Consider the following 26,814-nt stretch of genomic DNA (forward strand, 5'->3'; position numbering starts at 1 on the left):
CGTGTCCGACTCCTAGCGACCCCATGGACTGCATCCTACCAGGCTCCTCCATCCATGGGATTTTCCAGGCAAGAGTACTGGAGTGGGTTGCCATTGCCTTCTCCAGTTCTTACTGCAGTATGCCAGTTTACTGAGAACAGATGTTAGTATTTCCTTTTTAATGTTACAGAGCAGTTAATCTGGCCCAAGCTTTACCCATGAATAAGATGTGGGCCTACATGTAGAACCTACTTTTCTTGCCTCAAGTGGAGTGACTTTTTTTTTTCCATATGTTGCTGTGTACCTTCACACCCCAAGACTGGGTTATCCACATGCATCAAAGGACTCCAAATGAATTTTATAGAAGTTTCATTGTAGAGCACCATAAATGAGCAATAATACAAGCTATGACTTGCTTATGAGATATTACAAAAGCATGGGTTCATTATGAGGATTGTTTAATAAGATTGCTGCAGCCCTAGGATTCTGTGGTAGGCTATGATTCTTTGCAATTTAGTGAACATGTTTGACCTCTAGCTTTTAAAAGTCAATCATGGGTCTCACATTTCCTCATTATAAAACTACAGTAATAAAAACAGAGTGGTATTAACACAAGGACAGATGCAGACCAAAGGAATAGAATAGAAAGCCCAGAAATAAATCCTCACATGTACGGTTAAGTGACTTACAAGAAGGATGCTAAGACATTAAATGGGAGAAGTGCTAGTGTACTCAACAAATGGTGCTGTATATCTATAACCAAAAACCCAAAATTGAACCTTTATAGCATATTGGGGCTTCCCAGGTGGTGCTAGTGGTAAAGAACCTGTCTGCTGATGCAGGAAACCCAAGAGACACAGGTTCGGTCCCTGGATTGGGAAAATCCCCTGGAAAAGGGCATGGCCATCCACTCCAGTATTCTTGTCTGGAGAATCCCATGGACAGAGAAGCCTGGCAGGCTACAATCCATAGAGTCGCAGAGTCAGACATGACTGAAGTGACTTGGCACACACATAGTGTATATTAAATAATTAAATCAAAATGAATTAAAGACCTAAACTCTTTGGATAAAACATAGGGGAAATGTTTCATGACATTGAATTTGGCAATGATTTCTTAGGTATGGCACCAAAAGCACAGGGAATAAAAAAAATTGGTAGATTGCACTTCATCAAAATTAAAAACTTCAGTGTACCAAAGGACATTGTCGAGAGTGAAAAGGAAACAGAAGGGGAGGAATGTTTACAAATCATATATTTTACAAAAGTTTAAAAACTAGCCACAGTGCTTGAATAGACCTTTTTCTTTGGAAGATTTACCGATAGTCAAATAAGCCCATGAAAATATGCTCAGCATCACTAATCGTTAGGGAAACATACATCAAAACCACAGTGAGATACCACCTCACACTTATTAGGATGAAAAAGTTATTAAGTGATAGCAACAATGAGAAATTGGAACCCTTCTGTTGCTTTTAGGAATGTATAGTGGTGTAGCCATTGTGGAAAACAATACTATGGTGGTTCCTTAAAAAATGTAAACACTTGACCCAGTAATTCAAAAGAACTGAAAGCAAGAACTTGAACAGATAAACATCTACACTCCTTTTCACAGCAGCAATATTCACAAAACCCAAAAGGTGGCGGAATCCGTGGTGGGGAGAATGGATAAACAGAATATGGTATATTCATACCGTGTAATGTTATTTAGCCATAAAAAGGAAGGAAATCCTTATATGTTCTATAGCGTGGAGGGACCTTGAGGACATTATGCTCAGTGAAATAAGCCCGTCACAAAAGAACAAATATTATATGGTTCCATTCATACAAGGTACTTAAGTACTTAAATTCCTACAGACAGAAGAATGAAGGAGACCAGGGGCTGTGGGAAGGAGGAAATGGGGAGTTAATGTTTATGGGGGCAGAGTTACAGTTTAGGAAAGTGAAAATGTTCTGGAAATGGATGGTTGATGATGGTTCTACAACAGTGTGAATGTACTTAATGCCACTGAAGTGTATACTTGAAAACAGGCAGCATGATAAACTTTGTTATATTCATTTTATCACAAATGTCAGTTGCATGGATAATGTCTCCCTTATAATTTGGTTAGTAGGTCTTACTCGAGTTGTTTTTTAAGTCTTGGCCTGCAAATTTTTAAAGTTCATTTTTAGTAACAGTTGTAAAATAAACCATCTCTGTTCAGCTGTAAGAAAGAATGTGGGGACAGATTTTGATAGAATATGTGAAACTATTCTCTTCAGCAGCAAGTGGTTTGAATTGTGTGAGGAGGGCTGGATTTCTAAATTATTCCTTTGAAAGGTATTCATGTGGCTGGGATATGGCATCTGCATATAAATGCCTATTAAATAAGCATGTGCCACTGTAGTATTCAGTTGATAGTAACCTTCTGTCACAATAAACAGGTTCTTGCTGTTGCTGCTGTTAAGTCGCTTCAGTCGTGTCCGACTCTGTGAGACCCCATAGACGGCAGCCCACCAGGCTCCCCCGTCCCTGGGATTCTCCAGGCAAGAACACTGGAGTGGGTTGCCATTTCCTTCTCCAATGCATGAAAGTGAAAAGTGAAAGTGAAGTCGCTCAGTCACGTCCAACTCTTAGTGACCCCATGGACTATAGCCTACCAGGCTCCTCCGTCCATGGGATTTTCCAGGAAACAGGTTCTTTACCTCTTTGAAAATTGTTTTAAATTAAATGTAATTCTCCCAAGGATAATGAACATTCTGTCTTTGGCATAAAAATTATAGATTCTTTTTATGTGGGTGACCGTCTTAATGCACTTTTGGGGAGTACCTGCTTGGGCTTTGAAAAAGCATTTATGTGCCTAAGCTGAAAAGGTTTCAGAATATTGTAGTGGGAGCTGTGGAATAAACAAGTGATGCATCATATGCGAAGTCTGCCTTCAGGGAGCTTGCTGTGTTGGGGAAAAATTGAAGATATTGATAACTGGCTATCTGTAAGTTGGAAAATGAAAAAGGTCTCCAAAATAGATGGTGAGAGATACAGCTAGACTGTTTTAGAAGGACAGAGAGTGTTCTCATTTTGGGAGCTTCTGGAATCTGAGACAACTTCTCAGGGAGAAAAAGCAAGCCCAGAGCTCTTAGTCAGTTTCTAGGACAGAGTGGAAAGGACTGAGGGGAGTTCTGTGGTGTGTGGCTGATATGGGAAGACCATTGGAGGAGAGCAGACCAAGGGGGTGGTCTGTTGATGCCTGTTATGCTCTGTGCATAGTTAAGTGCGATGAAATGCCAGGGAATACATAGGGAATTGAACAAAAAGAAACCGTGTGGGTTTATGAAAATGAAGCGTCCATATGTGTGTTGCACTGGAATCACTGTGCAGTTACCAAAACACAGGACTTGTGACTGATAGAGATATAAAAGGGGAATGTGATGAGAATGGTACAAATAGTCTTCCCTTTCTCAAATTCTTAAAAAATTCAGTTTTGATTCTAAAAGAGGTTGTAGCTATCCTGAGCTATCCTGAGTTGCTTGCAGGGTCAGAGTTAAGACGCAGCCTTCTCTGTCCTCAGCTGTCATCTGAATCCTTTATCCCAACCTGTTTACTTAGATGTGGAGGTGATTAGGATGTTTTACCCAGCTGTTCATGACAAAGTTAGTAACTTCTAGTTAGGCTGTTTGTAGAGAAAAATGGGTTAAATTTCTTAATAGAGTAATACAAAAAACATACATCTGCTAAATCATGGGATTTATGTGGTTAATTATTAACAAAGAAGGGCAGTGCCGATGCAACAGTAGCACGTGTTAATCGTGTTCATGTGAGGCAGAGTCCTGCAGAGCTCCTTGAGCGGGGAGGACAGGGGCGGAGGGGGGGATCCGAAAATAGGACTGCCTGTTCCATCCTAAAGGTGGCTGCTCGGACTGGAGTAGGGAGGGCCGCTCCAGAAGGAGCGTCGTGTGAGGGAGAGCAAGCAGACGGACCCTACAGTAGCTCCAATGCAGATGCTAACCTGAGCGCCAGGTGAGCATAAATGGGGTGAAGAGTTTGTCAAACACTTGGTGATAACATACAGGAAAAACTTGAAAAGTGTACACACATCACTAAATGCACTCATGAAAATAAAACAGCATTAAGTTTTTGCATCAAATATAAGAGTTAATACTATAAAATGTTAATACTATAAAATATAAACACTAGCAGATAAATAAGCACAGGAAATGAAACAGTTCATACAAGAATAAATAATTATCAGCCCATCTGGTAAGATTGTTCTTCATTAAGATTCTTTTGAGGACTATCAGAAACCATTTGAAAAATCATACAATGCATTATTTGGCTATTTGGATAGTAATTTAAATTTACCTTTTAGAATTCCATGATTATTCTGGTCCTAGCTCTTCACAGGCTAAGCCCAAGAGGCAGTGTGTGGCAGAAGGTGTGGGCCGGTGTTCACAGAAGCCTTTGCTGTGAGGGCTGGCCGAGCCCAGGGCCTTTTGAGTGGGTGCCATTCACGTCTGCCCGCCATGTGCCAGGCATGGTGTGAGCCTTACACGTTTTCTCACTTGACCTTTACTACAACACTAGAATGTAGGTTCTACTAGCTAGTATTTTCACTTTTCAGGTAAGAAAACCAAGGCTTGGGGTGCTAAAGTCAAACCGGGGTCAGAATAGCATTGCTCTGAGTCCAGTACTTTAGGGAGAATGTGCCCAGCAAGCAGTCACCATGGTGAAGACCATGTGGAAGCACAGGGACACACTATAGAGTCCAGTGACAATAGTGAGAGACAAGTAGTATGTACATACTGGTTTTGTCCGTGTAAAAGTACGTGCTGTTGGGGAAGATAACATGTAAACAGCATGGATAGTTACATTCTGACGTGGTGGCAGAGAGGATCGTGGATAATCTGTTTGCCTTCCACATGAGCTAAAGGAAGAGTATCTGATAATTTATTAAAATGTGTCTTAGTAAAATGCGTTTTTAAACGGGGCATCTTAATTTGTTCTGGTGGAATGGTGTCAGTGTTAATTCCTCTCTCGCTCTCTCTGGGTCCAGGTGGCACTGGTGTTCCCCAACAACGACCCTGCTGCCTCCATGGTGGCTTTCTACGGCTGCCTGCTGGCCGAAGTTGTGCCTGTGCCCATTGAGGTGCCCCTCACCAGAAAGGTAAAGAACCCGTCTTTCTGTTGAGGCCTCTTGCCCGGAAATGTCGGCTTGGCCGTACTGGAAGGTTCTGTTTTGGGGCTGGAATGTGCAAACTGTGTGTCGAGCTTTCCTCTCAGCAGCATATGTATCGGAAAGCCCAGGGCTGCCTACCTTGTCTCTGAGACTCTGTGCAGTTCTCACCGGCCGCCCAGCCCTGGCTCTGTGGTCAGCTCAGCGGCCGGAGTCAGCTGCTGCTGCTGGTGCCTTCTGTGTGTTGAGCAGGGTGATCTGCCAGAGAGCCAGGCACTCCCTTGTCTTGTTTTTAGTGTCACTGTGCTAGAAATCTGAGTAAATGGTAGATTTTTTACTTATTTTTCAGGAGTGGCAGTTGTTGCATTTGTTCGGGTGTTAGGATGTTGTCCAGTCCCAGGTTCAGCTATAATTTGTTGAATCTTATTCTGAAAGAAGAATAAATAACTTATCTTGCTGTCACAGTTGTAGTGTAAGTACAGTGTCAGAATCCTACACAGCAGTGCATGTCTTTGTCCACGTAAATGACTGCTTCTCGCCCCACAGACCTGCAGTAACTTTGGAAGGGAGGGTGAGGAGAGGAGGCTCTGCTGGGGTTGGTGCTGATGGTCCCCCAGAGACTCTGTGATACTGGGGAAGGGGACGGAGCCCACGGCTGTGGGGTGGTTCTGCCACTGCTTGTGTTACGTGTCGTGCCCTGGGGCTCCACCCTGGATTCACCTGGCATCGTTTAGCACATCACTGTGAACAGACTGTGTGAGGTGACTCTCCCAGCTCCAAAATGTAGCCTTTCACGTGCTCAGGTTTGGAGTTTCCAGAGAATCTTCCAGCTGTCTTTGTGGCTACTCTGATATAAAAATGGGGAAATGCCTCAAGGTCTGCTCATGGTGTGTGGGTGTCTTTGAAACTCTGCTCCTGGGGTCAGAAGGAGAGAACGTGGGGTTACTTTAGAAAATTATTGGGGAATGGTTGCTGTTTCTATTTCCTGGGTACAAAATACACAAGTTTCCTACTTGGCCTCCTGGGTGCGCTTGCAATGAGGGCAGGGCCCTCCTGGGCAGGGCTGCAAGTGGCTCTGGAAGTGGGGTGAACCCTGCAGCCCCTGACATCAGAGCCCCTTCTCGTGGCCTGAGGAGAACCCCGATATTTTCAGGGGTTTGCCTCTAGCATTCCTGGGGTATGATACACATCCCATAAGTGCTTCCTTATCTCCCTGAGCCCTGTGACCTTCACAATTGACAGGAAATGCAGAAGGGCTTGAGGATTCCCTGAGCAGTGGCCAGTGTCTCCCCTGTGGTTCTTTGGTGTTGTTGCTGACCTGGGAAGGCGCTCAGGTGTGTGGTGCTCCTTTTTAATTGACACCTAATGCAGGGGACTGGGGTCCCTTGGATTCTCCCATGATAATCAGGAGGGATTTGTAGGCTTACAAGTGGAGACACAGATTCTCCGTGAGCACGGCAGTAAGCGGACCGGACCCCTGAACGTTTAATGTTGTGAGTGGAAGTTGTTGTTCACTCATCACACGTAGGAAGTAGATTTGTCTACTTTATGTCTAGAGCCTGCTGTCTTCCAGACCAGGGCTGGTTTGCAGAGGAAAATCACTTGAACGAAGAGGCACCTGCCTCTGCCACATCCTGACCAGGAGTTGCTGAGCGAAGGCGGGGTGTCTCGCCTGCACCTGTTGGGGTTCCTGAGACTTGCCTGTAGCCGTCGTAGGTGTTCCCGGCTGTGGCCTGCCACGTGGCTCTGTCTCACTCATCTCCCGGGCCCATTCAGACCCTCACATGGTCACTGTTAACCTCAGGACCGGGAACCCTCTCTCAGAAGAAAAGGCTGGGGTTCCTTCCTGGCCCTCTCTCCCTCAGAACATGCCTGAAAGGACAGAACCAGGAGATTACTCACAGGCTGTCATGAAGCCAGAAGCTGTGCATTGGGCTCAGTCTGTGCCTTCAGAACATATTTGTCCTCAGAAAACTTTTCTTCCTTTTAAGTGAAAGAGTGCACTGGCTTGGTTGCCATTTAGCACAAGGTCAGACGCACACAGTGGCACTGGTGATGAAGTTTTGAATCCTCTAGCCACCAGTCCTGTGCACACTAGCCTTGTCTTAAAAGGCCTAAAGAGAACCAAATTTTCCAAATTTTGAGTGTTGCTGAGCCTCACAGAACAACTTAGTCCCATGTGTGTTTCTTTATTCTTATTCTTGGGATGAGGGGTGAAGGCTGCTTTTTCACTCAAGAAGTTCATAGTAGTAGAAAGGGATATCCCTCTGGGACTTGGCCACAGAGTGGACAGGGGTACAGGGGACCCTTCAGGGTCTGTGCCATGGTGGGCACGTGTGGACGGTGGTTGTCCTCTCTACCCTCTTGAGGGTGCTGAGCTGGTCGGTGAAGGCCAAATGACAGTAGAGTAGACCTGTGGGCTGGCGGGAGCTGTGGAGCCAATTTCCCATCTGCCAGCATGGGGAGCGGCAAGGCTGTACCAGAGGTGGGATTGTGCATTCAGTTCTGTAGACCAGAGACCGAGTGAGCCCTGAGGCCACAGTGAGCCCTGAGGCCACAGGAGTCCAGCCTGGCAGCACCTGGCACATCAGCATCTGCCTCTGGGGGCTCGCTGTCCTGCACCAGTGCAGACTGTCCGTACCTTAGAATCTAGCACATGACCCACTTGCTGAGAAGCTAACAGTTTGGGCAGACAAACATCAAAATTGGAAAAGCACCAGCTAGTAGTTTCAGGGCCACAAATACAGAGTTTATGAAAGAGGGCTTCTGTATATTCACCTCACATTTACTAGAGAGAATCCTTCTCGTGAGTATGGCTGATGCTCTCTGACTGGGAGACTGAGATGGGACTGGGTAGGGATGGTCGCATGCCGCGTTTAATGCTGCTTGAGAAGTTACCTGTCACAGACTGTGGGTGTGGAGAGACTGCCTAGCAAGTAACGACACTCGTCAGCTCTGTTGGAGAAAGGATGACAGTGAGGGAGAGGTTTGCACTCAGAGGTGGTCCACCCTTTCTTCCACAGCAGAAGAGAGTTTGTGAGATTTTGTGGCCGTACAGCTCAGCTCTACAGAGGAAGGACCCCAGCCAGCACAGGCCAGAAAGAGCCGTTTCAGGGAAAGTTGCACAGGCAGCGTGGGAGATGGGAGCTCTTCAGCCGCAGGACAGTGATTCTCGTGCCTCCTGAGCAGTTTCTGTGGAGCCTTTCCCGCATGGTGGTGTGGAGTGTGGGTGGGCTCCTAAGGATCGGGCTCAGGGCACTGACCTGGAGTCCAGGAGAACTGACACATGAAGAGCTGAAAATGGAGGCTCTGGGGTCAAGCTGGGCTTAACTTCAGGACTCCGGGTGTGTGAAGGAGATGCTGGGGGCCCTCTGAGAGCAGGTGGTGGGGTCTCATCTCAGCCCAGTGAACAGGCAGGGCTGGCTCTGCGAAGTGGGCATGCACCTGGCCCTCTGAGTAGAGTTTCCAGACCAAAATGACACTGAGGAGCAGGTGCAAAGCTGAATTTCATGGTAGCCACGAATCCTGATCCTGGTTACTCTCAACCCCTCCTCTGTGTTTTAGGGTCTTTAGGAGGAGATGTTAGAAAGATAGGACCTAAGGGACAGCAAGCCTCCATTGTGAGCCCTGGCAGGTCTGACAGTTGCCCTGGGAGCTCCCCTGAGCCACTTTGAGTACCCTGTTTGTAGATGGTCCCTGAAAGTTCACAATCACAGAGAAGTGCCTTCCTGTCCCTGAACCTGGCTGCAGAGCCATCTCCCTGCCCCTGGCCTAGTCCAGGTTTTGATGATGTGATGCCCGCATTCACAGTGAAATGACCGATTATATAATTCTCTTTGAAAAAGCTCTACTGGAAGGAAAAGTCTCACAAGGGTCCTGGGATGGGAAGGTCCCCATGCACCAAGCACCAGGCCACCTCCCTTCTTGGGGCTTCAAGGCCATATGGAGGCTGGTCATGAAGGATTCCTTACAGAGAAGAGCTTGTCAGTCTGCAGTGAGACATGGGAGCTAGGCACTGGGAAGATGTGGTTCTGAGACGTTGATGCTGCTGATTTTACTGGAGTGGGAAGGAAGGAGCTGATGGCCTCACCGCAATCCTGATGTTTCCCTTCCAGGAACACTGGCTGCTTCATAGCTTTCTTTTCTGAATCATAGCTGGAGGGAATGGTGGGAGTAAGGAAAGTGAATTAACTGACTTGTGGGCAGCTGGGTGCTTGGGATGGCGGCGCCCAGGCCTGCCTCTCCCATAGTGTCTGCTCCCAAATGCTGCTGCTCAGTCCGTGCGGTGGTACCCTCACTCCATGCCGGCATGTTTGTTTCCGTGGAGGACATGAGTGTGATCATAGACTTCCAGGGGTCAGTGTCCTGACCAAAGGCATATTCTTGGATCCTCTCTGTGGCCCATGGTCATGGTGTTGTTCAACCAGAGGGGAATGAAACGAGACCCCATGAGCGCACCAGCACGCACCAAGCTCCCTGTGTGCGTCCCTCACAGCAGGCTAAGGGGATGATGCAGATAAGACTGAGGCCAAGCTCATGCCCTGTCCAAGGTTAGGCAGCAGGCATGAGGTTTGGCCCCCACCATGCAGACGTCAGCTGAGCCCTGACTCTCTGATTGAGCCTCTGCTGAGGGGTTGGTGCCATTCCAGGGTGAGACTATGTTTTGTCGGGAGAGTGGCCATCACCTCTACTCGTGCCCTTATCTCCTTGCTGCCATCTCCAGGATGCAGGAAGCCAGCAGATCGGGTTCTTGCTTGGAAGCTGTGGGGTGACTGTAGCCTTGACGAGTGATGCTTGCCACAAGGGGCTGCCAAAGAGCCCGACGGGGGAGATCCCGCAGTTCAAAGGTGAGCCCGTGCCGGGCGGGGAGGATGTGCCCTATGGCCTGTGCTAACACGTCATCCACACAGGAGGTCTCCCAGCCTGCATGTGGTGGGCTCTGACTCCTGGAGGCTCACAGCACCTTGGCCATGCCCTTAGACTTGGTGGAAACACAAAGATTTGGTCTGGCCTGTGCTGCTGTGGATCTTGCCATTAGCAGGAAGGTGGGGTCACACCTGTTTTCTGAGTGATGCTTGCCTGAAAGGAACTTGTTCTTTATTTCCAAGGTTGGCCAAAACTATTATGGTTTGTCACAGAGTCAAAACATCTCTCTAAACCTCCTCGAGATTGGTTCCCACACATTAAGGATGCAAATAATGACACTGCGTATATTGAGGTGAGTTGCTGGGTCTGGACAAGGTGGGGAACTGAGTGACACGTACTGCAACCCTTACACAGCTCAGGGTCAGCGGTGGCTGTGGGCCTGGAGCTCTACCCTCCTGGCCCTTCTCATTGCAGTACAAGACATGCAAGGATGGAAGTGTGCTCGGGGTGACCGTGACAAGGATCGCGCTTCTGACCCACTGCCAGGCCCTCACACAGGCGTGTGGCTACACAGAAGGTATGGGCAGACCCCTCCTGGGGGATCCTGACCCCAGATCCAGCCCTGAGAGGTGCGTATTGTGCCCACCAGTCACGAGGAGAGTCGGATTAAGTTTCTCCCCGGCTACCCTGAAGGTCCATTTGTCAGACTGTTTAGTTGGCATCTTACTAGCCTGCAACCAAAACAGACACCAGAGGCTGGGGCTTGAACTGCAGATGTTGCCCCCTCACAGTCTGGAGGGTGGAGCCCAGCACCCAGAGCTGCAGGCCCTGGTTCCTGGCCCGTGACGGTGCCTCTGGCTGTGTCCTCACAGAGCCTCCTCTGTGTGCCAAGGGAGCTCTGGAGTCTCTTTCTCTCCTTGTTAGGACACCATTCTGTTGGTCAGGCCCCACCCTATGATCTCCTGTAACCTTAAGTGTCTCCTCAGAGTCCCATCTCCAGACATAGTCACACCTGGGTTAGGGCTCCAGGGTAAGAATTGGGGAGAAAACAGTTCAGGCCATAACACATAGTTGACATGGTTGGAGTGTGTTCACCCCTGGAGGCACACCAGAATCTCTTTGGGGTCTTTACAGACACGCCCAGTGCTACAGTGCACCCCTTCCCTGTGCTGCCTCAGGGGTTCTGGGGCTGCACATCACAGTTGAGCATTGGTTTCCATGATGTGCTCTCCTTGCACTGCTTGGGGTGGTCCTGGGAACACAGGGATAGAGTGACTGGGGGTAATAACCATGCAGACAGTGCTGACAATTCCTGGGAGGAAGGGTCAGATCACATACCCATAGCTCCCTCCACAGGAAAGGCTGCCATCAAGTCAGTCTCCCCTGGCCATGTTGCAGGCTGCCGCCATGCTGGAGTCTCTTCCTGGAGTCTGTCAGGAGTCGTGGAGGAGACACTTTGCTCTTCTTGCTGTTCTCATTCTCTCTCTCACCATCCTTCTGGCAGTCTCCCTTCTTAAGAGCAGTGCACTCTTTTAGGAGATGCTCCACTGATGTCTGGTTCCTGGACAAGTTTCCAGATGTTTCGCACATGAAGACACATCACTTCTGATGATCACTACCCTGTTTGTCAGTTTGAATTCCAATTTTTTTTCACCACCTCATGACCTGGATTCCTTACCCTAATTTCCCAAAGGTCCAAAGCTGTGACTCTTGTGGCCATTGGGGAGGATAGATAATGTAAATTTGCTCCCTAATTCTCTGCATTAAAAAATCTTGCATAAAATAGAATACAGGCTGTATATTTTGAATGTCCCTTTTTGAAATGGGGGCAAGGCACCTGGTATGAGACTTTGGCGAGCATTCTAGTGATGTGTTTGCTGGAAGTCACCTCCTCCTGCAAGTACACAGCATTTCCCTCTCTTGAGAGAACATATGAGGGACATGAAAAGAATATTTAAAGAAAGAAAAAGGAAGGGAGGGGGAAAACCCATTATAAACCCATTATAAAAGGAGAAGGAGTGGGGTGTTTTAAGTGATGGTTGAAGAGCTGTTGCTCCAGGCAGGCCACTGTCTCCGAGGCTCTGACTGGAGGCTGCAACATTTCCACAGAGACAGTGGAGTGGTACTTTTCTAAGACCCATTCCTTGCCACTGATGTGATACTAAATTTCCTTTGTCCTTTGGTTCATGACTGTCTTTTGTTAAAATCTTTGACTCTGTTTGTACAGCTGAAACGATTGTGAATGTGTTGGATTTCAAGAAAGACGTTGGGCTCTGGCATGGAATCCTCACGGTGAGTGTGACGGCCTGGCTCTGCTGTCCTGTTTACCTTTGCATGTGCCGAGTGTCAGGGTTAGAGTCATAATCTGACCCCTTCCTCCCACGTGATAAAGAGAAGCTGCCATTGCTGGAGGTCTTCGGTTGTCAGCTAACATAACTTCTGAAAGCTCAGCAAGCCAGAGGGTTGGTAGCTGCTGGCACATGTTGGGGGCCACGCTCCGGGGCTGCAGTGTGAGCATGGCCTTTCTCAGGCTCAGGAAAGTTCAGGGTCTCCCTTCCCATGGGCGGCAGCTCAGATTGTGCAGAAACCTTGACGTCTTGCATTTGGGTCACTTTGCCCACACATCTGATTCGGCTACAATGTTCTTGTTTTTCTCTCTGTGAATCGTTGTTTAATGAATGTTTCAGGAATTATGCTGCAGGGGAAAAGTACTTACAGATTTCCCCTTGGTCAGAACTTCAGCGTGAGTTGTAGAGGCCTCATTTTTGTTAGTGCCATGTGAGAAGTGATAGCCTTGTTCAGGATGTGTTCAGCATCACTGCTTAGAGGCTCCCTGTGTCTGTTGTACATGTGATGATTTCCACTCACCCATTCTTCTTTTTAAGTTTCTTATGCTGAAACTATATCTTTTTTGAAGCAAAATATTCTAGTAGTTTTACACAAGTAATTGGAACATAACTATAAGAAGTGGGATTTGTTATTTCCTGATAAACCAGAAGTTATTAGAACAAGAGCTTGCAAGCATCCTGCAGACAAAGATTTGGGGCTCCAGCTGAGCAGCTTCTTCCCATGAGCGCCTGGACACTCGTCAGTAAGACGTACAAGCACAGCCCCACATGCACACTCCCCTTGTCTGCTGGTGTTGCAGGAAGAGCACAGCCCAGAGGACCCAAGTTGGACCTTGGTCCTTCTCCTGTGGCTTGTGACACGGCACATTGCCTGCTCCCATGCCCAAGAATCGTTTGTTGCCCAAGTCACTCTGAGCTTCAGTTTTCCCATCTGTTCAGTGGGAATGATGACCTTGTATGAGAACCATATGGCCTCATGTGTAATGAGTACCTGGCCCATCTACTTGCTTGACAACTGTTGCTCTTGGAGTTCTTTTGTGACAGTCTTGCTTTCAAGAGCTCTGTGGTAGATCTCGTGAATGTTGTCACCCACTGGTTGCTGTGCTCTGGGTTGCTGCCCCAGAATTGGCAGTTGCGGAGTCTCTTCCTGGTTGCCACCTTCTGGAGCAAGGCTAGTCCCCGACCAGACAGCTGCCACTCTTCCAAAGCATCATCTTTATGGTGAAAAATGCCTCACACCTGCATGGAGTGGGCAACAAGCCCGAGGTGTGGGGTGAGTGCTGGCGGTGAGCAGGCTCATGTGTGCAGGGAGGGGCACGTGGTCATCTTCCAGCAGAGCTGCTCCAGAGCTTCTGTGCCCTCTCGTACCACTTCCACCCACAAAGGGGGCAGAGCTGACGGGGTAGGTTTGTCTAGTGCTTCCCCACATCATGGTTCCTTCTTGCCAGCTCAGGGGGTGCAGCCACAGAGGATGAGTATGCGTATGAGCTACGTATGAGTCCAGGCTGCAAGTGTGAGTACTGACCTATTTACTTAAAGGGGTAGTTTTTGTCATCCATTTAAAGAAATAAGCGCTTTTTCCAGGTCCTCGTCTACGTGAGCCAGGCCAGATAGAAGAGTGTGGGGGTTAAGACAACTCTCCACTGCTGCTTGGAGTTCAACGTAACATTTAATAAGGGAAATTAATTTTGTGAATAAAAATGAATAGAGTACACTAGAGAGTTAAGCTTCAATACTGAAAGCCCAATAAAAAGTGATTGTTTCACTTAAGTTTTTCTAAGAAAAGGATTTGGACTTAGACTCTTAAGTGGTATCAGTAGAAGCTGGGTGCACCAAGACACACTCTGAGGAGTCACCTCCATGCCCACAGCCTCTTGGAGGGTCATGCCCATGTGGACCTTCCCTCACCGCCCCCTGCTCACCACCTTCATGGGATCCCCACACCACCCCACTGCCTGCTCACCCCCGTATCCTACTTCCAGAGCGTCATGAACATGATGCATGTGATCAGCATCCCCTACGCACTGATGAAGGTGAACCCGCTGTCCTGGATTCAGAAGGTCTGCCAGTACAAAGGTGCGTTGGGGGGCTGCCACTGAGTGTCAGCACATCCCACGATACAGGCGGTCACTCACTGCACCTGCTTCTCCTTTAGCAAAAGTGGCCTGTGTCAAATCCCGGGACATGCACTGGGCCTTGGTGGCGCACAGGGATCAGAGAGACATCAACCTCTCCTCTCTCCGGATGCTGATAGTGGCCGACGGCGCAAACCCCTGTAAGTGAAGGACCAGGCGGGCAGGAGGAGCCTCATTCCCTGGGCTTTGGTTTCCCCTTTCCTAGCGTTCACCTTAGTGAAGGAGAGTCTTACCAGGGCCTCAGGGCAGCAGGGCATGAAGGTCCATCCACAGCCCTTGGGTGGAGTCCTGGCTCTTCCCCTTCCTGATTTTGAGGAAACGTGACTTGTTAAACTCTTCTCTTTCTTTTAGCTGCAAGATGGTACCCAGTCATCAGATATTATGAGGATTAAATGCAGCAGTCCCTATGTACAGTTCCTTGGGATATAATAAGTGCTCAAGAAATACTAATTATGATTATTTTATGGTCCATAGCAGGTTTATTGTTCAGGAAATTTAATGTCATTTTTAATGGAATTTCATTATCAAATTCTGTACCAGAAACTACCTGGATAAAATAAATGAGCAGTTCCACAGAATACTATTAATATACCTTGAGAAATATTTCAGTCAGTTGAAACAGAAACTCTGCTAGCTTGTTTTTTATGAGAAGAGCCTATAAGCTAGAAGCAAAGTGAATGAATGAAAATGAGTGAATGAATGTTTCTGACCACATTGGTAAACTCTGCAGCATCTGTGTTTCTAAATCAAAGCATCATACACTTAAAGATCATCTAATCTGCAAACAGGTAATTTTGTATATTAGTTTTATAAGTGATTCTTCTGTTTACAAGAGAACTCCATAAATTGTGGGCTGTTTAATACACAAATGGTTTTACCCATGACTCTGCAGAGTAATAGGTCTTAAAAGAAGCAAGGTAAACTTGTATTAGAAACTAGTTTAGCTGATAGGTTCCTGATAACTGTATATCTTGATCTCATCACTCATATTAATATAGAGGAATGTTTTCTTCATTTAGTTGAGTTTAGAGTCCTCTCTTGGAACATGCATGTGAGAAATGATAGAACAAGTCTCAGAAAAGTTATTCAAGTTAAGTTCTTCAGTCAGCAAAAATGTATGGTTAAATATAGAAGTTGCATTTTTTAAATTCTTGAGTTCTGTGTTTGAGAATAATATTAGCTTTCATTGTAACAGATATAGTAGGTTATGTTAAATGAAGTATTTGTCCATGCTGCCTAATTCCACATGTGCCTAAATTGTAACCTCAAAGGCATTTTATATTACGAGATATTTTTAATTGTCCACTGTCATCCCCTCTTTCTGTCTAGGGTCTATTTCTTCCTGTGATGCATTTCTCAACGTCTTCCAAAGTAAAGGTCTACGCCAGGAGGTCATCTGCCCCTGTGCCAGCTCACCAGAGGCTCTCACTGTGGCCATCCGGAGGTACAAATCCATTAACTCAGTGGGCAGCCTGGGGAGGGGTCTCATTCAGGAGCTAACAGAGGCCCAGAAGTCTTCACAGTTTATCTTAGTGTGAGAATAAAAATAGGACCCAACTTTCAAGATGAGGTTTCATTCTTGTATATACTAGAATGGATTTTCTTAAATAGTCTAAATTCATTAGTTAGAAACTCCCTTCTCATTCTGGACATTCACTGTGATTCCCAGGTCAGTGGAAGTCTGTCTGTAGGTATACTGAGCAGTGAACCTCATCCTGGCAAGTTATGCATATTTTCATTTGCTTGTATTGGGCTCAGGTTTAACTTGAAGCTCCAGTACTTTGGTCACCTCATGCGAAGAGCTGACTCATTGGAAAAGACCCTGATGCAGGGAGAGATGGAAGGCAAAAGGAAAAGGGGACAGCAGAAGATGAGATGGTCAGATAACATCACTGACTCATTGGACATGAATTTGAGCAAACTCCAGGAGATAGTGGAGGATGGGGAGCCTGACATGCTGCAGTCCATGGGGTTGCAAAGAGTCTGACATGACTTAGTGTCTACTCAATATCAACAGAACAGAGTAAACAGATGAAATGAAAATTTTGTGGCCACCCCTTTCCCCTTTTACACGTGGTTTTTATGTTGTCTTCATTTTTGGCAATTCTACACACACTGCACAGTAAACACACTGGTTTTCTGAGCTTTTGAATTGTTCAGCAGCACTTCAGAGGAATCTTGGGCCTGGGGTCTCCCACTGTGTGGAGCTGGGCTGCTGGGGCTCTTGCTAAGGTCAGCAAATGCAACGCCCTTTGTCCTAGGTCACTCCGGCATCACCGCCCATTTCAGAGCCGTTGGTGCCTATCAGAGACAGGCTGTGGTTATGGCTCATAAGAGCTGACTTTGCCCAGGGTGAGAAGGGCTAGAAGGGCTTGTCTGGTTGCCAGTAGTTCTCAGAAACACAAACGGAGAAAATAAGCTTATGGTCACCAAAGGAGAAGGGGTAGGGGGAGAATAAATCAGGAGTTTGGATTAACAGATACACTCTGCTGTTCATTGAACACCAGAGACATGCTTTAGAGCAGCGATCCCTGACCTTTTTGGCACCCGGGACCAATTTCCTGGAAGACAATTTTCCGTGGATGGGGAAGGAGGGCAAGAGGGACAGGTGGTGGTTTGGGGATGATTCAAGTGCATTACTGTTTATTGTGCACTGTATTTCTATTATTATTACATCAGCTCCACCTTAGATTATCAAGCATTAGATCCTGGAGCCTGGGGACCCCTGCTGTGCTTAGCCTGTTGTTCAGTTGTTCAGTCATGTCCAGCTCTTTGTGACCTCATGGACTGCAGAATGCCAGGCTTCCCTGTCCTTCACCAACCTTGAGGGTTTGCTCAAACTCATGTCCTTTGAGTCGGTGATGCTGTCTAACCATCTCATCCTCTGCCACCTCCTTCTCTTTTTGCCTTCAATATTTCCCAGCATCAGTGTCTTTTCCAATGAGTCAGCTCTTCTCATAAGGTGGCCAAGGTTTTGGAGCTTCAGCTTCAGCATCAGTCCTTCCAATGAATATTCAGGGTTGATTTCCTTTAGGATTGACTGGTTTAATCTCCTTGCTGTCCAAGGGACTCTCAAGAGTCTTCTCTAGCACCACAATTCAAAAACATCAATTCTTTGGCACTCAGCCTTCTTTATGGTCCAACTCACACGTCTGTATGTGACTACTGAGAAAACCATTGCTTTAACTATACAGACCTTCCTTTGTTGGCAAAAAGATGTCTGTGCTTTTTAATACGCTGTCTAGTTTTATCGTAGCTTTCCTTCCATGTAGCAAGCATCTTTTAATTTCATGGCTGTAGTCACTGTCCACAGTGATTTTGGAGCCCAGGAAAGTAAAATCTGCCACTGTTTGCGTTTTTCCCCATCTATTTGCCATGAAATGATGGGACCACATACCATGATCTTGTTAGTTTTTTGAATGTTGAGTTTTAAGCTCTGAGTGGTTGTACACATGAAAGGTTTCTAGGCAGGAGGTGGGCAAGGCAAGGAGTTATTAGTGAAAGAAAAGAAAAAATGGTTTCTGTGTGGTATGTTTTATTCCTTACTCCTTATTCATTTGTGTGTCTGTTACAGGCTTTTGGTTTGTGGTTGCCATGAATGTCATATATATTTTTTTTAATTGGAGGATAATTGCTTTACAATGTAATGTTGGTTTCTGCTATACAATAGCATGAATTAGCCTTAAGTATAAAAAATACAGAATGCTTCCTGAATTTGCATGTTATTCCTGAACAGGGGCCGTGCTAATCTTCTCTGTATCATTCCAGTTTTAGTATATGTGCTGCTGAAGTGAGCACTGTATATTTCAACCTGTGTATATATGCATCTGTTTTAAGTTGATGGTCATTTTAAGTTTTCAGTAAGTTTGAGCACATTCTAAAAGCACTCCATTTTTACTCCCTTCCCTGTTTTGTTTTTGATGTCCTGTTTTACATTTTTATTTTGGTGAGTTGCTTAACTGCTTATTGCGGATGTAGATGATTTTACTACTCTTGTCCTTGAGGCTTCCTACTAGCTTCACAGGTGGTTGATCCACTACCTTTACCGTATGTTTGCCTTTACCAGTGAGATTTTTCTTTCAATTTTTTATTTCTAGTTATGTCCTTTTCCACTTATAAAAAAAAAAATCCCTTGAATGTTTCTTGTAAGAATGGTTTAGTGGTGATGAACTCCTACAGCTTTGCTTTTCTGTAAAATTCTTCTCCCTCCTTCAAGTCTGAATGAGAACCTGTGGGTAGAGTCTTCTTAGTTCTGTGTTTTTCCTTTCAGCATTCTGAGTATGTCTTGCCGGACCCTCTGGGTTGCAGAGTTTTGCTGAAAAGTCAACTGATAGTCTTATGTGGGTTCCCTTGTATGTAACTAGTTGCTTTTCTTTTTCTGATTTTAAGATTCTCTCTTTATCTTTAACCTTTGCCATTTTATTGCAGTGTGTATTGGTGAGATCTCTTTGATTTCATCCTGACACCCACAGTGTTTCCTGGACTTCACGGTCTGTCTTCTTTCCCAGGTCAGGAATGTTCTCAGCCATTATTTCTTTAGATAGGGTTTCTGTCTCTTCTCCTTCTGCGACCCTATGCTGTGAACATCAGCACGGTTGGTGTTGTCCCAGAGGCCCTTAAACTGTCCTCCTGTCTTTTGTTTCTTTTTTCTTTTCCTGTTGGATGATTTCTACTACTGTGTTTTCCAGATGGCTGATCCACTCCACGTTCTCTAATCTGAACTGTTGGGTCCCTCTAGTGTCATTTTCATTTCTGTTATTCTTTAGTTCTGTTTGGTTATTGTTACATTTTCTGTGCCTTTGGGGAAATTCCCACTCGGTTCCTCCATTCTTCTCCCGAGTTCAGTGAGCATATTCATGACCAGTAGTTTGAACTCTGTCTGATAAATTGCTGATCTCTGCTTCATTGAGTTCTTTTTCTGAGTTTTTTCTTGTTCTTTGATGGCTTTGGCCAGGAGATGTCATGTCTTTGAGGTGCCCTGTGGTTCTGGAGATACGGCACCTGTAGGCAGCACACATCTGCCTGCAGTGCCTCAGAAAGTGGTTTACTTTGCAATAAAGTGAACAGAGCACTGGTGATGACTGGCTTCAAACAGCCAGCAAATTCCCACGTGCTGAGCTGCTCACAGAGGCTAATACTCCAGTGTGCTACCTGACAATCCATTTTGGTTTTGATGTGACTTGAAATCACAAACTTCATGCCATCATACCTAGTAGGAGAGAGGTCCTAGGGGGCAGTTCAGGGTGCGTTTCAAGACCAGCCAGGTGCTCGCCATGGTGTTATTTATTTACCTTGAGTTTGTCCAAAATGTGTACATTTGAAAGAGTGCTTTTCAGTCTTACCTTGATTTTCACAACCACCTCCTGTGATAGAAAGGGCAGAGGGTAGACTTACTTACTGATGATGTCACTGTGGACCAGTTAGACCTGTGCCTCCTCCCTGTACCTAACACACTAGCCTCAGTGCCCGCACCCTGTGTCTGCTCCAGGCTGTATGTAGCCACTGTCCCTCCTGCTGCCCCCTCCCAGGCTTCATGTGTGTTCCTTGTCCATGAGGAGTTCAGGTTAGATCCAGGGGCATCTGATAATTGGGGGCTGGTCTTCATCTCTTAGGTCTTTGCCACTGTGAACTCAGTTCTCCCTTCACGTGGGAAAAAGAGGTGGAGGCCAAGTAGATGTGATTTTTAGTTTAAGCCTCCACTACCGTCCTCTCTTACCATCCACTGGAGCTACATGTAAGCACACCCCACACCTTCCACCAGCTCCAACCTTGTGTTCTCACATCCTGTCCGGTTTTCCAGGGGACATCCAAGCCCAACACTTTCTCCCACCACCTCACTGAGTTCCTGCCCTTCTGCCCTGCTGTCCCATCTGACCAGGAGCCACAAGGCCACACAGTCTGGTCATGCCCCTTCTTGGTCCTATCCTCCCTCCCTGTGGCCAGACCTCCTGGTCTCTGCCCACCCCGCCATACCTGGTGTGTCCCTAGGGAAGCATGGCTGAGGCCTGCCCTGACTACCCCATGCTCACATGACTCACTGTGGTGCCCTCTCAGCATTTGCTTCCTTCTCACAGGCTGGCAGATTCACTGGTGTATTATTGCTTATTCTCTGTCTCTGTCTGGCTGATGGTGTTTAGTATATATTTTTTTTAATAGATGAATAAAATAAAAATGGAAAATATGTAAAGTGAGGCATAAAAGTCACTTGCTATACACTTACAATGACCCTTTGTAATTCACCAGCAGCAAGGGCTGTGAAGAATTCAGCTCTTTCCCGCATGTGTGTGTACTGGATGTGTACACTCACCTAAGCAGAAAGATGTAGGTTTGCATTTTACCTGAGTGAAGTCGTGTGGGTTTTTGTTTGTTCGCTTTAATTTCACTTGACTGACTAGGTGCAGCTAACTGCATAAAGTTATGGTATCATGATCTGATGCCCTGAGAAAGCAGCATCAGCAGAAAGGCCATGTCCCTACCGCCCACGCCCCCATGAGGCTGGTCCTGAGAAGGGCCGAGACAGGGGAGAGGAGTCAGGGAGAGAAGGAGGGAAGGGGGAGGGACAGAGACGGGGAGAAGGCATGGACACAGGCGGGGTGTGGGACAGCAGCCTGGGGCTCTGGGGTGATGCTCTAATGCCAGGGAAGACCTGCCTGTGATACGTTTGAGCTGTGAGTGCTGGCTGTGCAGGGAGGGCATTGCTCTGTGATGGTGTCACACTCAGATGACATGGCGGTGAAGTGGGTGACAGGGTCTCTGTCTCAGGGGTGAATGTAGAAGAAAAACACGCTAAACTCTTGTTTAGAACCTGTTTCATTCACCATCCTTGTTTCTTAAATGTTCATATTTAAGTTCATTTTCAAGCAAACTTGTGAAAACACTCATATTTTTTTGGAACATCTTCCTCTTCAGGCTGTGTGACCAGTGACTAGAGGTCAGATTCCCTGTTCTGTCTGGTATCCACGCACATGGCTGTGTCTACAGAATGGTCTTGCTTTTGGAACATGAATCTGTCTTTTTGTGCTTTGTGCTTATTTTTTTCCCGAAACTTGAAGTGCACTTTGCACACGTAAGAAGTGAGAGGGCAAGTTATTAAGTAACAACAGCTTTGATCCACTCTGTTCACTCAAGTTTTGAGTGGGGGCCCAGGAGGCCTAGTCATTGCTCCTGTGGATTTGGGAGTGAGGACAAACTGGACACTTTCTTAAATGTTATAAAGTCAGCACGGGAAGCATTGCAGCACTCACACTTTGTCTACTACTCATAGGATGATCTTTAAAAGAAAAAGTAAAAAAGTGAAAAACAAGTGATTGGCTGCCTTGTCAGTCTGTTTCTGTTGCTGAGTCCTTCATTCTCACTTGAAGGGTTGGGAGCTGATTTTTTCCTTTGGGCTGTTGTCTGAGCATTTGTGTCCTGTCTGAATAACCTTCCCAGGACAGCTTGTTTTCCCCTGTGGTGAAGAAGAGATTGAACTTGCAGTAAAGAGCTGGGAGCAGATGATTGCCTGCTTGGCTTTTGTCCATTTAAGTAGAAAATGGCACTGAGTGGTTGGCCTGTGGTCCTCAGTGAAGAAAAATTGCCGATGCATCTCCATTGCTCAGACTTTCAGAGCCTTGGCCCTTTCTGAACACGTATCACTCTGTGATGGTCTTCTGTTAAAATGTTTGTAAATCTGCAAGCCAGCTTGTTACAGGGAAGGTGCTTGGGCAGCCAGTGGATCTGAGTGTGGAAGCCAGGAGGGCCGTCCTGAGGCTGCTCTGAGTTGGTCCTGACAGAGTGGATACCAGGTTTGGTGGCTTGGCTCCCGTGGTCATGACCACTAAGTATGTTGATGTCCCTGTTCTTAAAGGCAGCAGCAGGCCTCTCACCTACATGAAAGGGAGTGTCCTGGAAGGTTCGGGTGCGAGGACGTCACAGTCACCTCCGGATCCTGCCTGCTTGGAAAGGAGCAGGGAGTACCTATGCACTGGAGAGCTGGCAGCAGGGCCCTGGCCAATGTCTGGGCCAGCAGTGTGCATCCAGGTGAATGTTTAGTATTTTTTTCTCTGAAGGCTAGTTGTAGAATAAAAATACTGGAGAAGTAAGGATCCATGATGCCTAAACTCAACAGGAGAATTACAAAACCAGGACAAGATGGATGCCAATAGGTTGTTTTCTGGACAGGGTTTCTCCTTGGTTGCATTTGATTGTGTCTCCATCTCTAAAGTATAGATGATAGAGCCCATTGTTTAACAGCTACATTGTGATAATGTTGATTGAACTAAAAAAACTTTTTGTGGCCGTTTTAACTACAAGGTATTCTTTCAGTACCTTGACACTTTGGCAATAAAAAAAAGATGTATATATATGTGTGTGTGTGTGTGTGTATGTGTGTGTATATATGTATATATAAAACACAATAGTTAAGTCAGTAATTCCAAAGAATGGTAAAGATACCCCTGTGCCACCATAAATATTTTCCACTTTGAAAAAGCATCTAATTTAGTTAGAAAGCTGAGCAGAAACAAAGGACAAAGATAGCAAACATGAAACTGTCCTTACCATGTAGCCCCCAGGTGATACTGAAATTTGACGATTTCTGACAGAGGCAAACCAACTAGTGATCCAGACTGAAAAACAGGTAACACAGCCTATGGGGTTGAAGTGGGGTTTTCAAGAATATTTTTGACTGCCCAAAAAAGTCAGAGTTTGGAGATCCGTAATCTTATTTTTAAAACATAAGAGAGAAAAATACATTGTTCGTCATTTTATCTAAAAATTTAGATAAAATTTTAAAACTTCTCTAACACAAAATAGTTTGGAGATGATAATCCTCTAAATTAAAATGACTTAATGAGGTAGCAGTGAAGAGCAGAGTAACCATGTTATCTCATTGTCCTGATCATGTGTGTTTGAGTTGATTTTACTGTGTTTGGTGTTATACTGAATTGAGCACAGAAGTTTGCTTTAATGGAGACTGAGGTGCACAGAGGGAGATTCTGGGAAGTAGCCTCCCCAACCCTGGACTTGCAGGCTGTCTCCCTGCTGGTTCTGGATGATTGCTCTCTGACAGGGAAAAGTAACCAGGACAAATGAAGAACACATCTTGTAAACAATGTGTATGATGTGACCCCTTTTCTGGCTGAGAGAAAATTAAGCCTCTGTAAGTAATAGATTTAGCAGAAAAAAAATCTGCTAACTACATACTTACTGGATAGGTGAGGATATGATATAGGGAGAAACATTCCTTTATATGTTACTCAGCTCTTAAAATGGTGTCTTAATGTGGCATGTATTGTTCTCATCAGAGAAAAGGGACAAAACTACATTAAAATAACTCCTAACTTGGGGAGTACTATGTTTTAACCTTGTGTCTTTGTTGTCCCAGCTAGCCAAGGGCTTGAAGGATGGCAGTGACACTAAGAAGATGTAGTTACCTTGTTGAGTCCCAGCAGCGGAAGCCCTCGGAACCTTTGTTGCTGACTTGACCTCACTTACTTGGCATCGCTGCATGTTTGAGCCTGGCTGGCTGTTTGCAGAGTGTTGATGTGTTTATTACATGTGCGGGAGCTCTTTCTTTGGGCCTTGTAGAAGTGTGATCAGCTCAAGGCTGATCATGTCGAGTGTGTTAGAGGCTAAAAATGGCACCACTAATAACAGTGGGTACAGACTGCCCACTGAAGGCCTTCCCCATCAGCTCCTTCCTTGTGGGGCCTCTTCTTTGGCTTCAGATGGGCTTTTCCCTTTTTCCACCATGGCCGTGTTGGCCATTCCTAGCTGTGTGCTTTCGTAGAGTGAAGACAGCTCTGTGTGGTCCTGAGATTGCCAGGATGATTCCTCTTATAATTTGTGTTCTGTGTGAGATGCGTAAGCACACTGTTCATCTTGGAATTGAACCTGGAAGCTGACAAACGGGTCTGGGGCACTCTCGGCCATTATTTAGTTTACTTGTTTTGATTATTAAAGTAGATGTTTTGAAATTCCTAAGAATCTTGCTTATTGGGATTGGTTTTTCTCCCCTCACCTAGTTTATCTCCTTGGACTTTTTATTTCCTAGGAGGGTGTTAATGGAGAAAAAGATCACCTGACTTGGTTAATAATCCTGGAAATACAAAGTGAAACAACAATGAGAAATGCATTTTACTCACCATATTGGGAACAGTTATAAGGTTGGTGATCAGTGTCAGCACAGGTGTGTGGAAACGGGTAAGGCTGAGGGCAGCTTAGCACCGAGTTGTAAGACACGGGTTCTGAAGCCAGTCTGGGCGTGCTGCCTGGCCAGCCCCACCACTGTCGCCTGGCGGTGCATGTCCTGTCTATGAGCGGGGAACTGTCATGCCTGTCTCATGGGCTTGTGTGAAGAAGACATTAGTTAACATACGTAAATGCTTAGAACAGCATTCTGAGCCCACGGTGCAATGGACTATGAGTGAAAACATAGTAATACTCATTCACTCTTGGTGGGACTGCAAAATGACACAGTCTTTTGAGAAGGTGTGTGCGTGCATGCTTAGTCGTGTCTGACTCTTTGCAACCCCAAGGACTGTAGCCCACCAGGCTCCTTTGTCCATGGAATTCTCCAGGCAAGAATATTGGAGTGGGTTGCCATTTCCTTCTCCATTTTGAAGAGGGTATTTAGGCTTTATTAAAATTTTAAATGTATATGCTCTTTGATCCCTCCATTCCCTTTCTAGGTATGTATCTTACAGAAATATTTACAAATGCATACAAATTAAATGAAAGAAAAATGTGTTTGTATTATTGAACACCATGTAATAATTAAAGCAGGTCAGTTCATTGGTGTGTCCAGGACACATCCTGTATGTGTTAACATGCACACACCCATGTGGGAAGTTCTGTGAGGTGTTTGGTGAGAACAGCAAGTTGCAGAAGAACGTGCGCCTGGGGTTCTGCTTCTCTTTGGTGTAAACACATTTGTGTGTGCACATATTTTATAGGCAATAGGGCCAAAGAGGCTGAAACTTCACTCTTGCTGTGGGTAGTGTCTGCCAGAGGAGGGGGTGGGGCTGAGGTGAGCAGAGTCTTAGCCTTCTGCCGTGTGTTCTCATGAAGAACTTGCTGTGTCCATCCAAAGGGTGTGGTCATGTTACTCATACCACTGTTTTATTTTTTTATTTTTTTTTTAAATTTTAAATTAGTTTATTTATCTATTTTTTAACTTTACAATATTGTCTTTGTTTTGCCATACATTGACATGAATCCACCATGGGTGTACATGTGTTCCCCTTCCAGAACCCCCCTCCCACCTCCCTCCCCATCCCATCCCTCTGGGTCATCCTGGTGCACCAGCCCCGCACGCCCTTCATCATGGATCGAACCTGGACTGGCGATTCGTTTCACATACGATAATTTACATGCTTCAATGCCATTCTCCCATATCATCCCACCCTCGCCCTCTCTCATAGAGTCCATAATACTGTTCTATTTATCTGTGTCTCTTTTGACGTCTCGCATACAGGGTTATCTTTACCGATTAACTAAATACCATATATATGCATTAGTATACTGTATTGGTGTTTTTCTTTCTGGCTTACTTCACTCTGTATAATAGGCTCCAGTTTCATCCACCTCATTAGAACTGATTCGAATGTATTCTTTTTAATGGCTGAGTAATATTCCATTGTGTATATGTACCACAGCTTCCTTATCCATTCGTCTGCTGATGGGCATCTAGGCTTTTTCCATGTCCTGGCTATTATAAACAGTGCTGCGATGAACGTTGGGGTACCCGTGTCTCTTTCAATTCTGGTTTCTCAGTGTGTATGCACTGTTTTAAAATTTCATGAAAAAACTTACAGTGAACTAAAAATTGCCTAGACTTCTGGGCCAGAGGCAGGGAAAGTGTTGGGAAAGGAGACAGGATGATTGGGAAGGGGCTCCTCTGTGGGTCTGAATCCCCACAAGCCCTTCCACTCACACAGGCAACTAAGTTAATATTTCTGAGCCTTGGTTTTCTATTTTGTAAAATGGGAGAGTAGCAATGCCTCTGCAGGTTCATAGTCATTAAGTTATTGTGTAAAGGGCTCAGGACTATCTGGCACATGAAACACCCAATTGAGCACAGCTCCCACTCCCTCCATGGCACAGCGGGTCCTGCGGAAAGGTTGGGGGATGCAACCAGGATCGCAGGTGTGTGAGCAAGTGAGCAGCAAGACCGAGTACTGTGCCTGGGAGTTAAGGTGCTTCTGTGCTGCCTTCTTGCATGTATTTTGCAAAGCTGCCAAGAATGTCTGACTTGCAGGGACTCTGTTAAATATAATATATGGCATAGATTACAGTAATGCAGTTAGTGCTGTTGGTTTACATTTAGATGAGTGAACTCAGTCTTCCCATAACTAGC

At 45.9% G+C, this 26,814-nt stretch overlaps 1 protein-coding gene and 1 non-coding gene across 10 annotated transcripts in view; one reads left to right on the top strand and one right to left on the bottom strand.

Annotated features, from left to right (window-relative positions):
* The window catches only part of DIP2C (DIP2 acetate--CoA ligase C (putative)), a 302,006-nt gene that overhangs the window by 215,561 nt on the left and 59,631 nt on the right, over positions 1-26,814 (top strand). For all 9 annotated transcript variants that reach the window (XM_081560688.1, XM_081560689.1, XM_081560685.1 and 6 more), the window contains 8 exons: positions 5,009-5,119; positions 9,852-9,975; positions 10,237-10,346; positions 10,469-10,571; positions 12,222-12,286; positions 14,325-14,418; positions 14,498-14,617; positions 15,807-15,921. In XM_081560688.1, coding sequence (XP_081416814.1) covers positions 5,009-5,119; positions 9,852-9,975; positions 10,237-10,346; positions 10,469-10,571; positions 12,222-12,286; positions 14,325-14,418; positions 14,498-14,617; positions 15,807-15,921 — 842 coding nt within the window. The remainder of the gene's footprint in view (positions 1-5,008; positions 5,120-9,851; positions 9,976-10,236; positions 10,347-10,468; positions 10,572-12,221; positions 12,287-14,324; positions 14,419-14,497; positions 14,618-15,806; positions 15,922-26,814) is intronic.
* On the bottom strand, positions 18,169-18,275 carry LOC145533668 (U6 spliceosomal RNA). Its single transcript, XR_014074248.1, has one exon. It is a non-coding gene; the product is annotated as a U6 spliceosomal RNA (small nuclear RNA).

Source organism: Giraffa tippelskirchi, chromosome 13 (assembly GCF_054371585.1).
Source record: "Giraffa tippelskirchi isolate mGirTip1 chromosome 13, T2T-mGirTip1v1.2.pri, whole genome shotgun sequence".
In the NCBI taxonomy this organism is placed as follows: domain Eukaryota; kingdom Metazoa; phylum Chordata; class Mammalia; order Artiodactyla; family Giraffidae; genus Giraffa; species Giraffa tippelskirchi.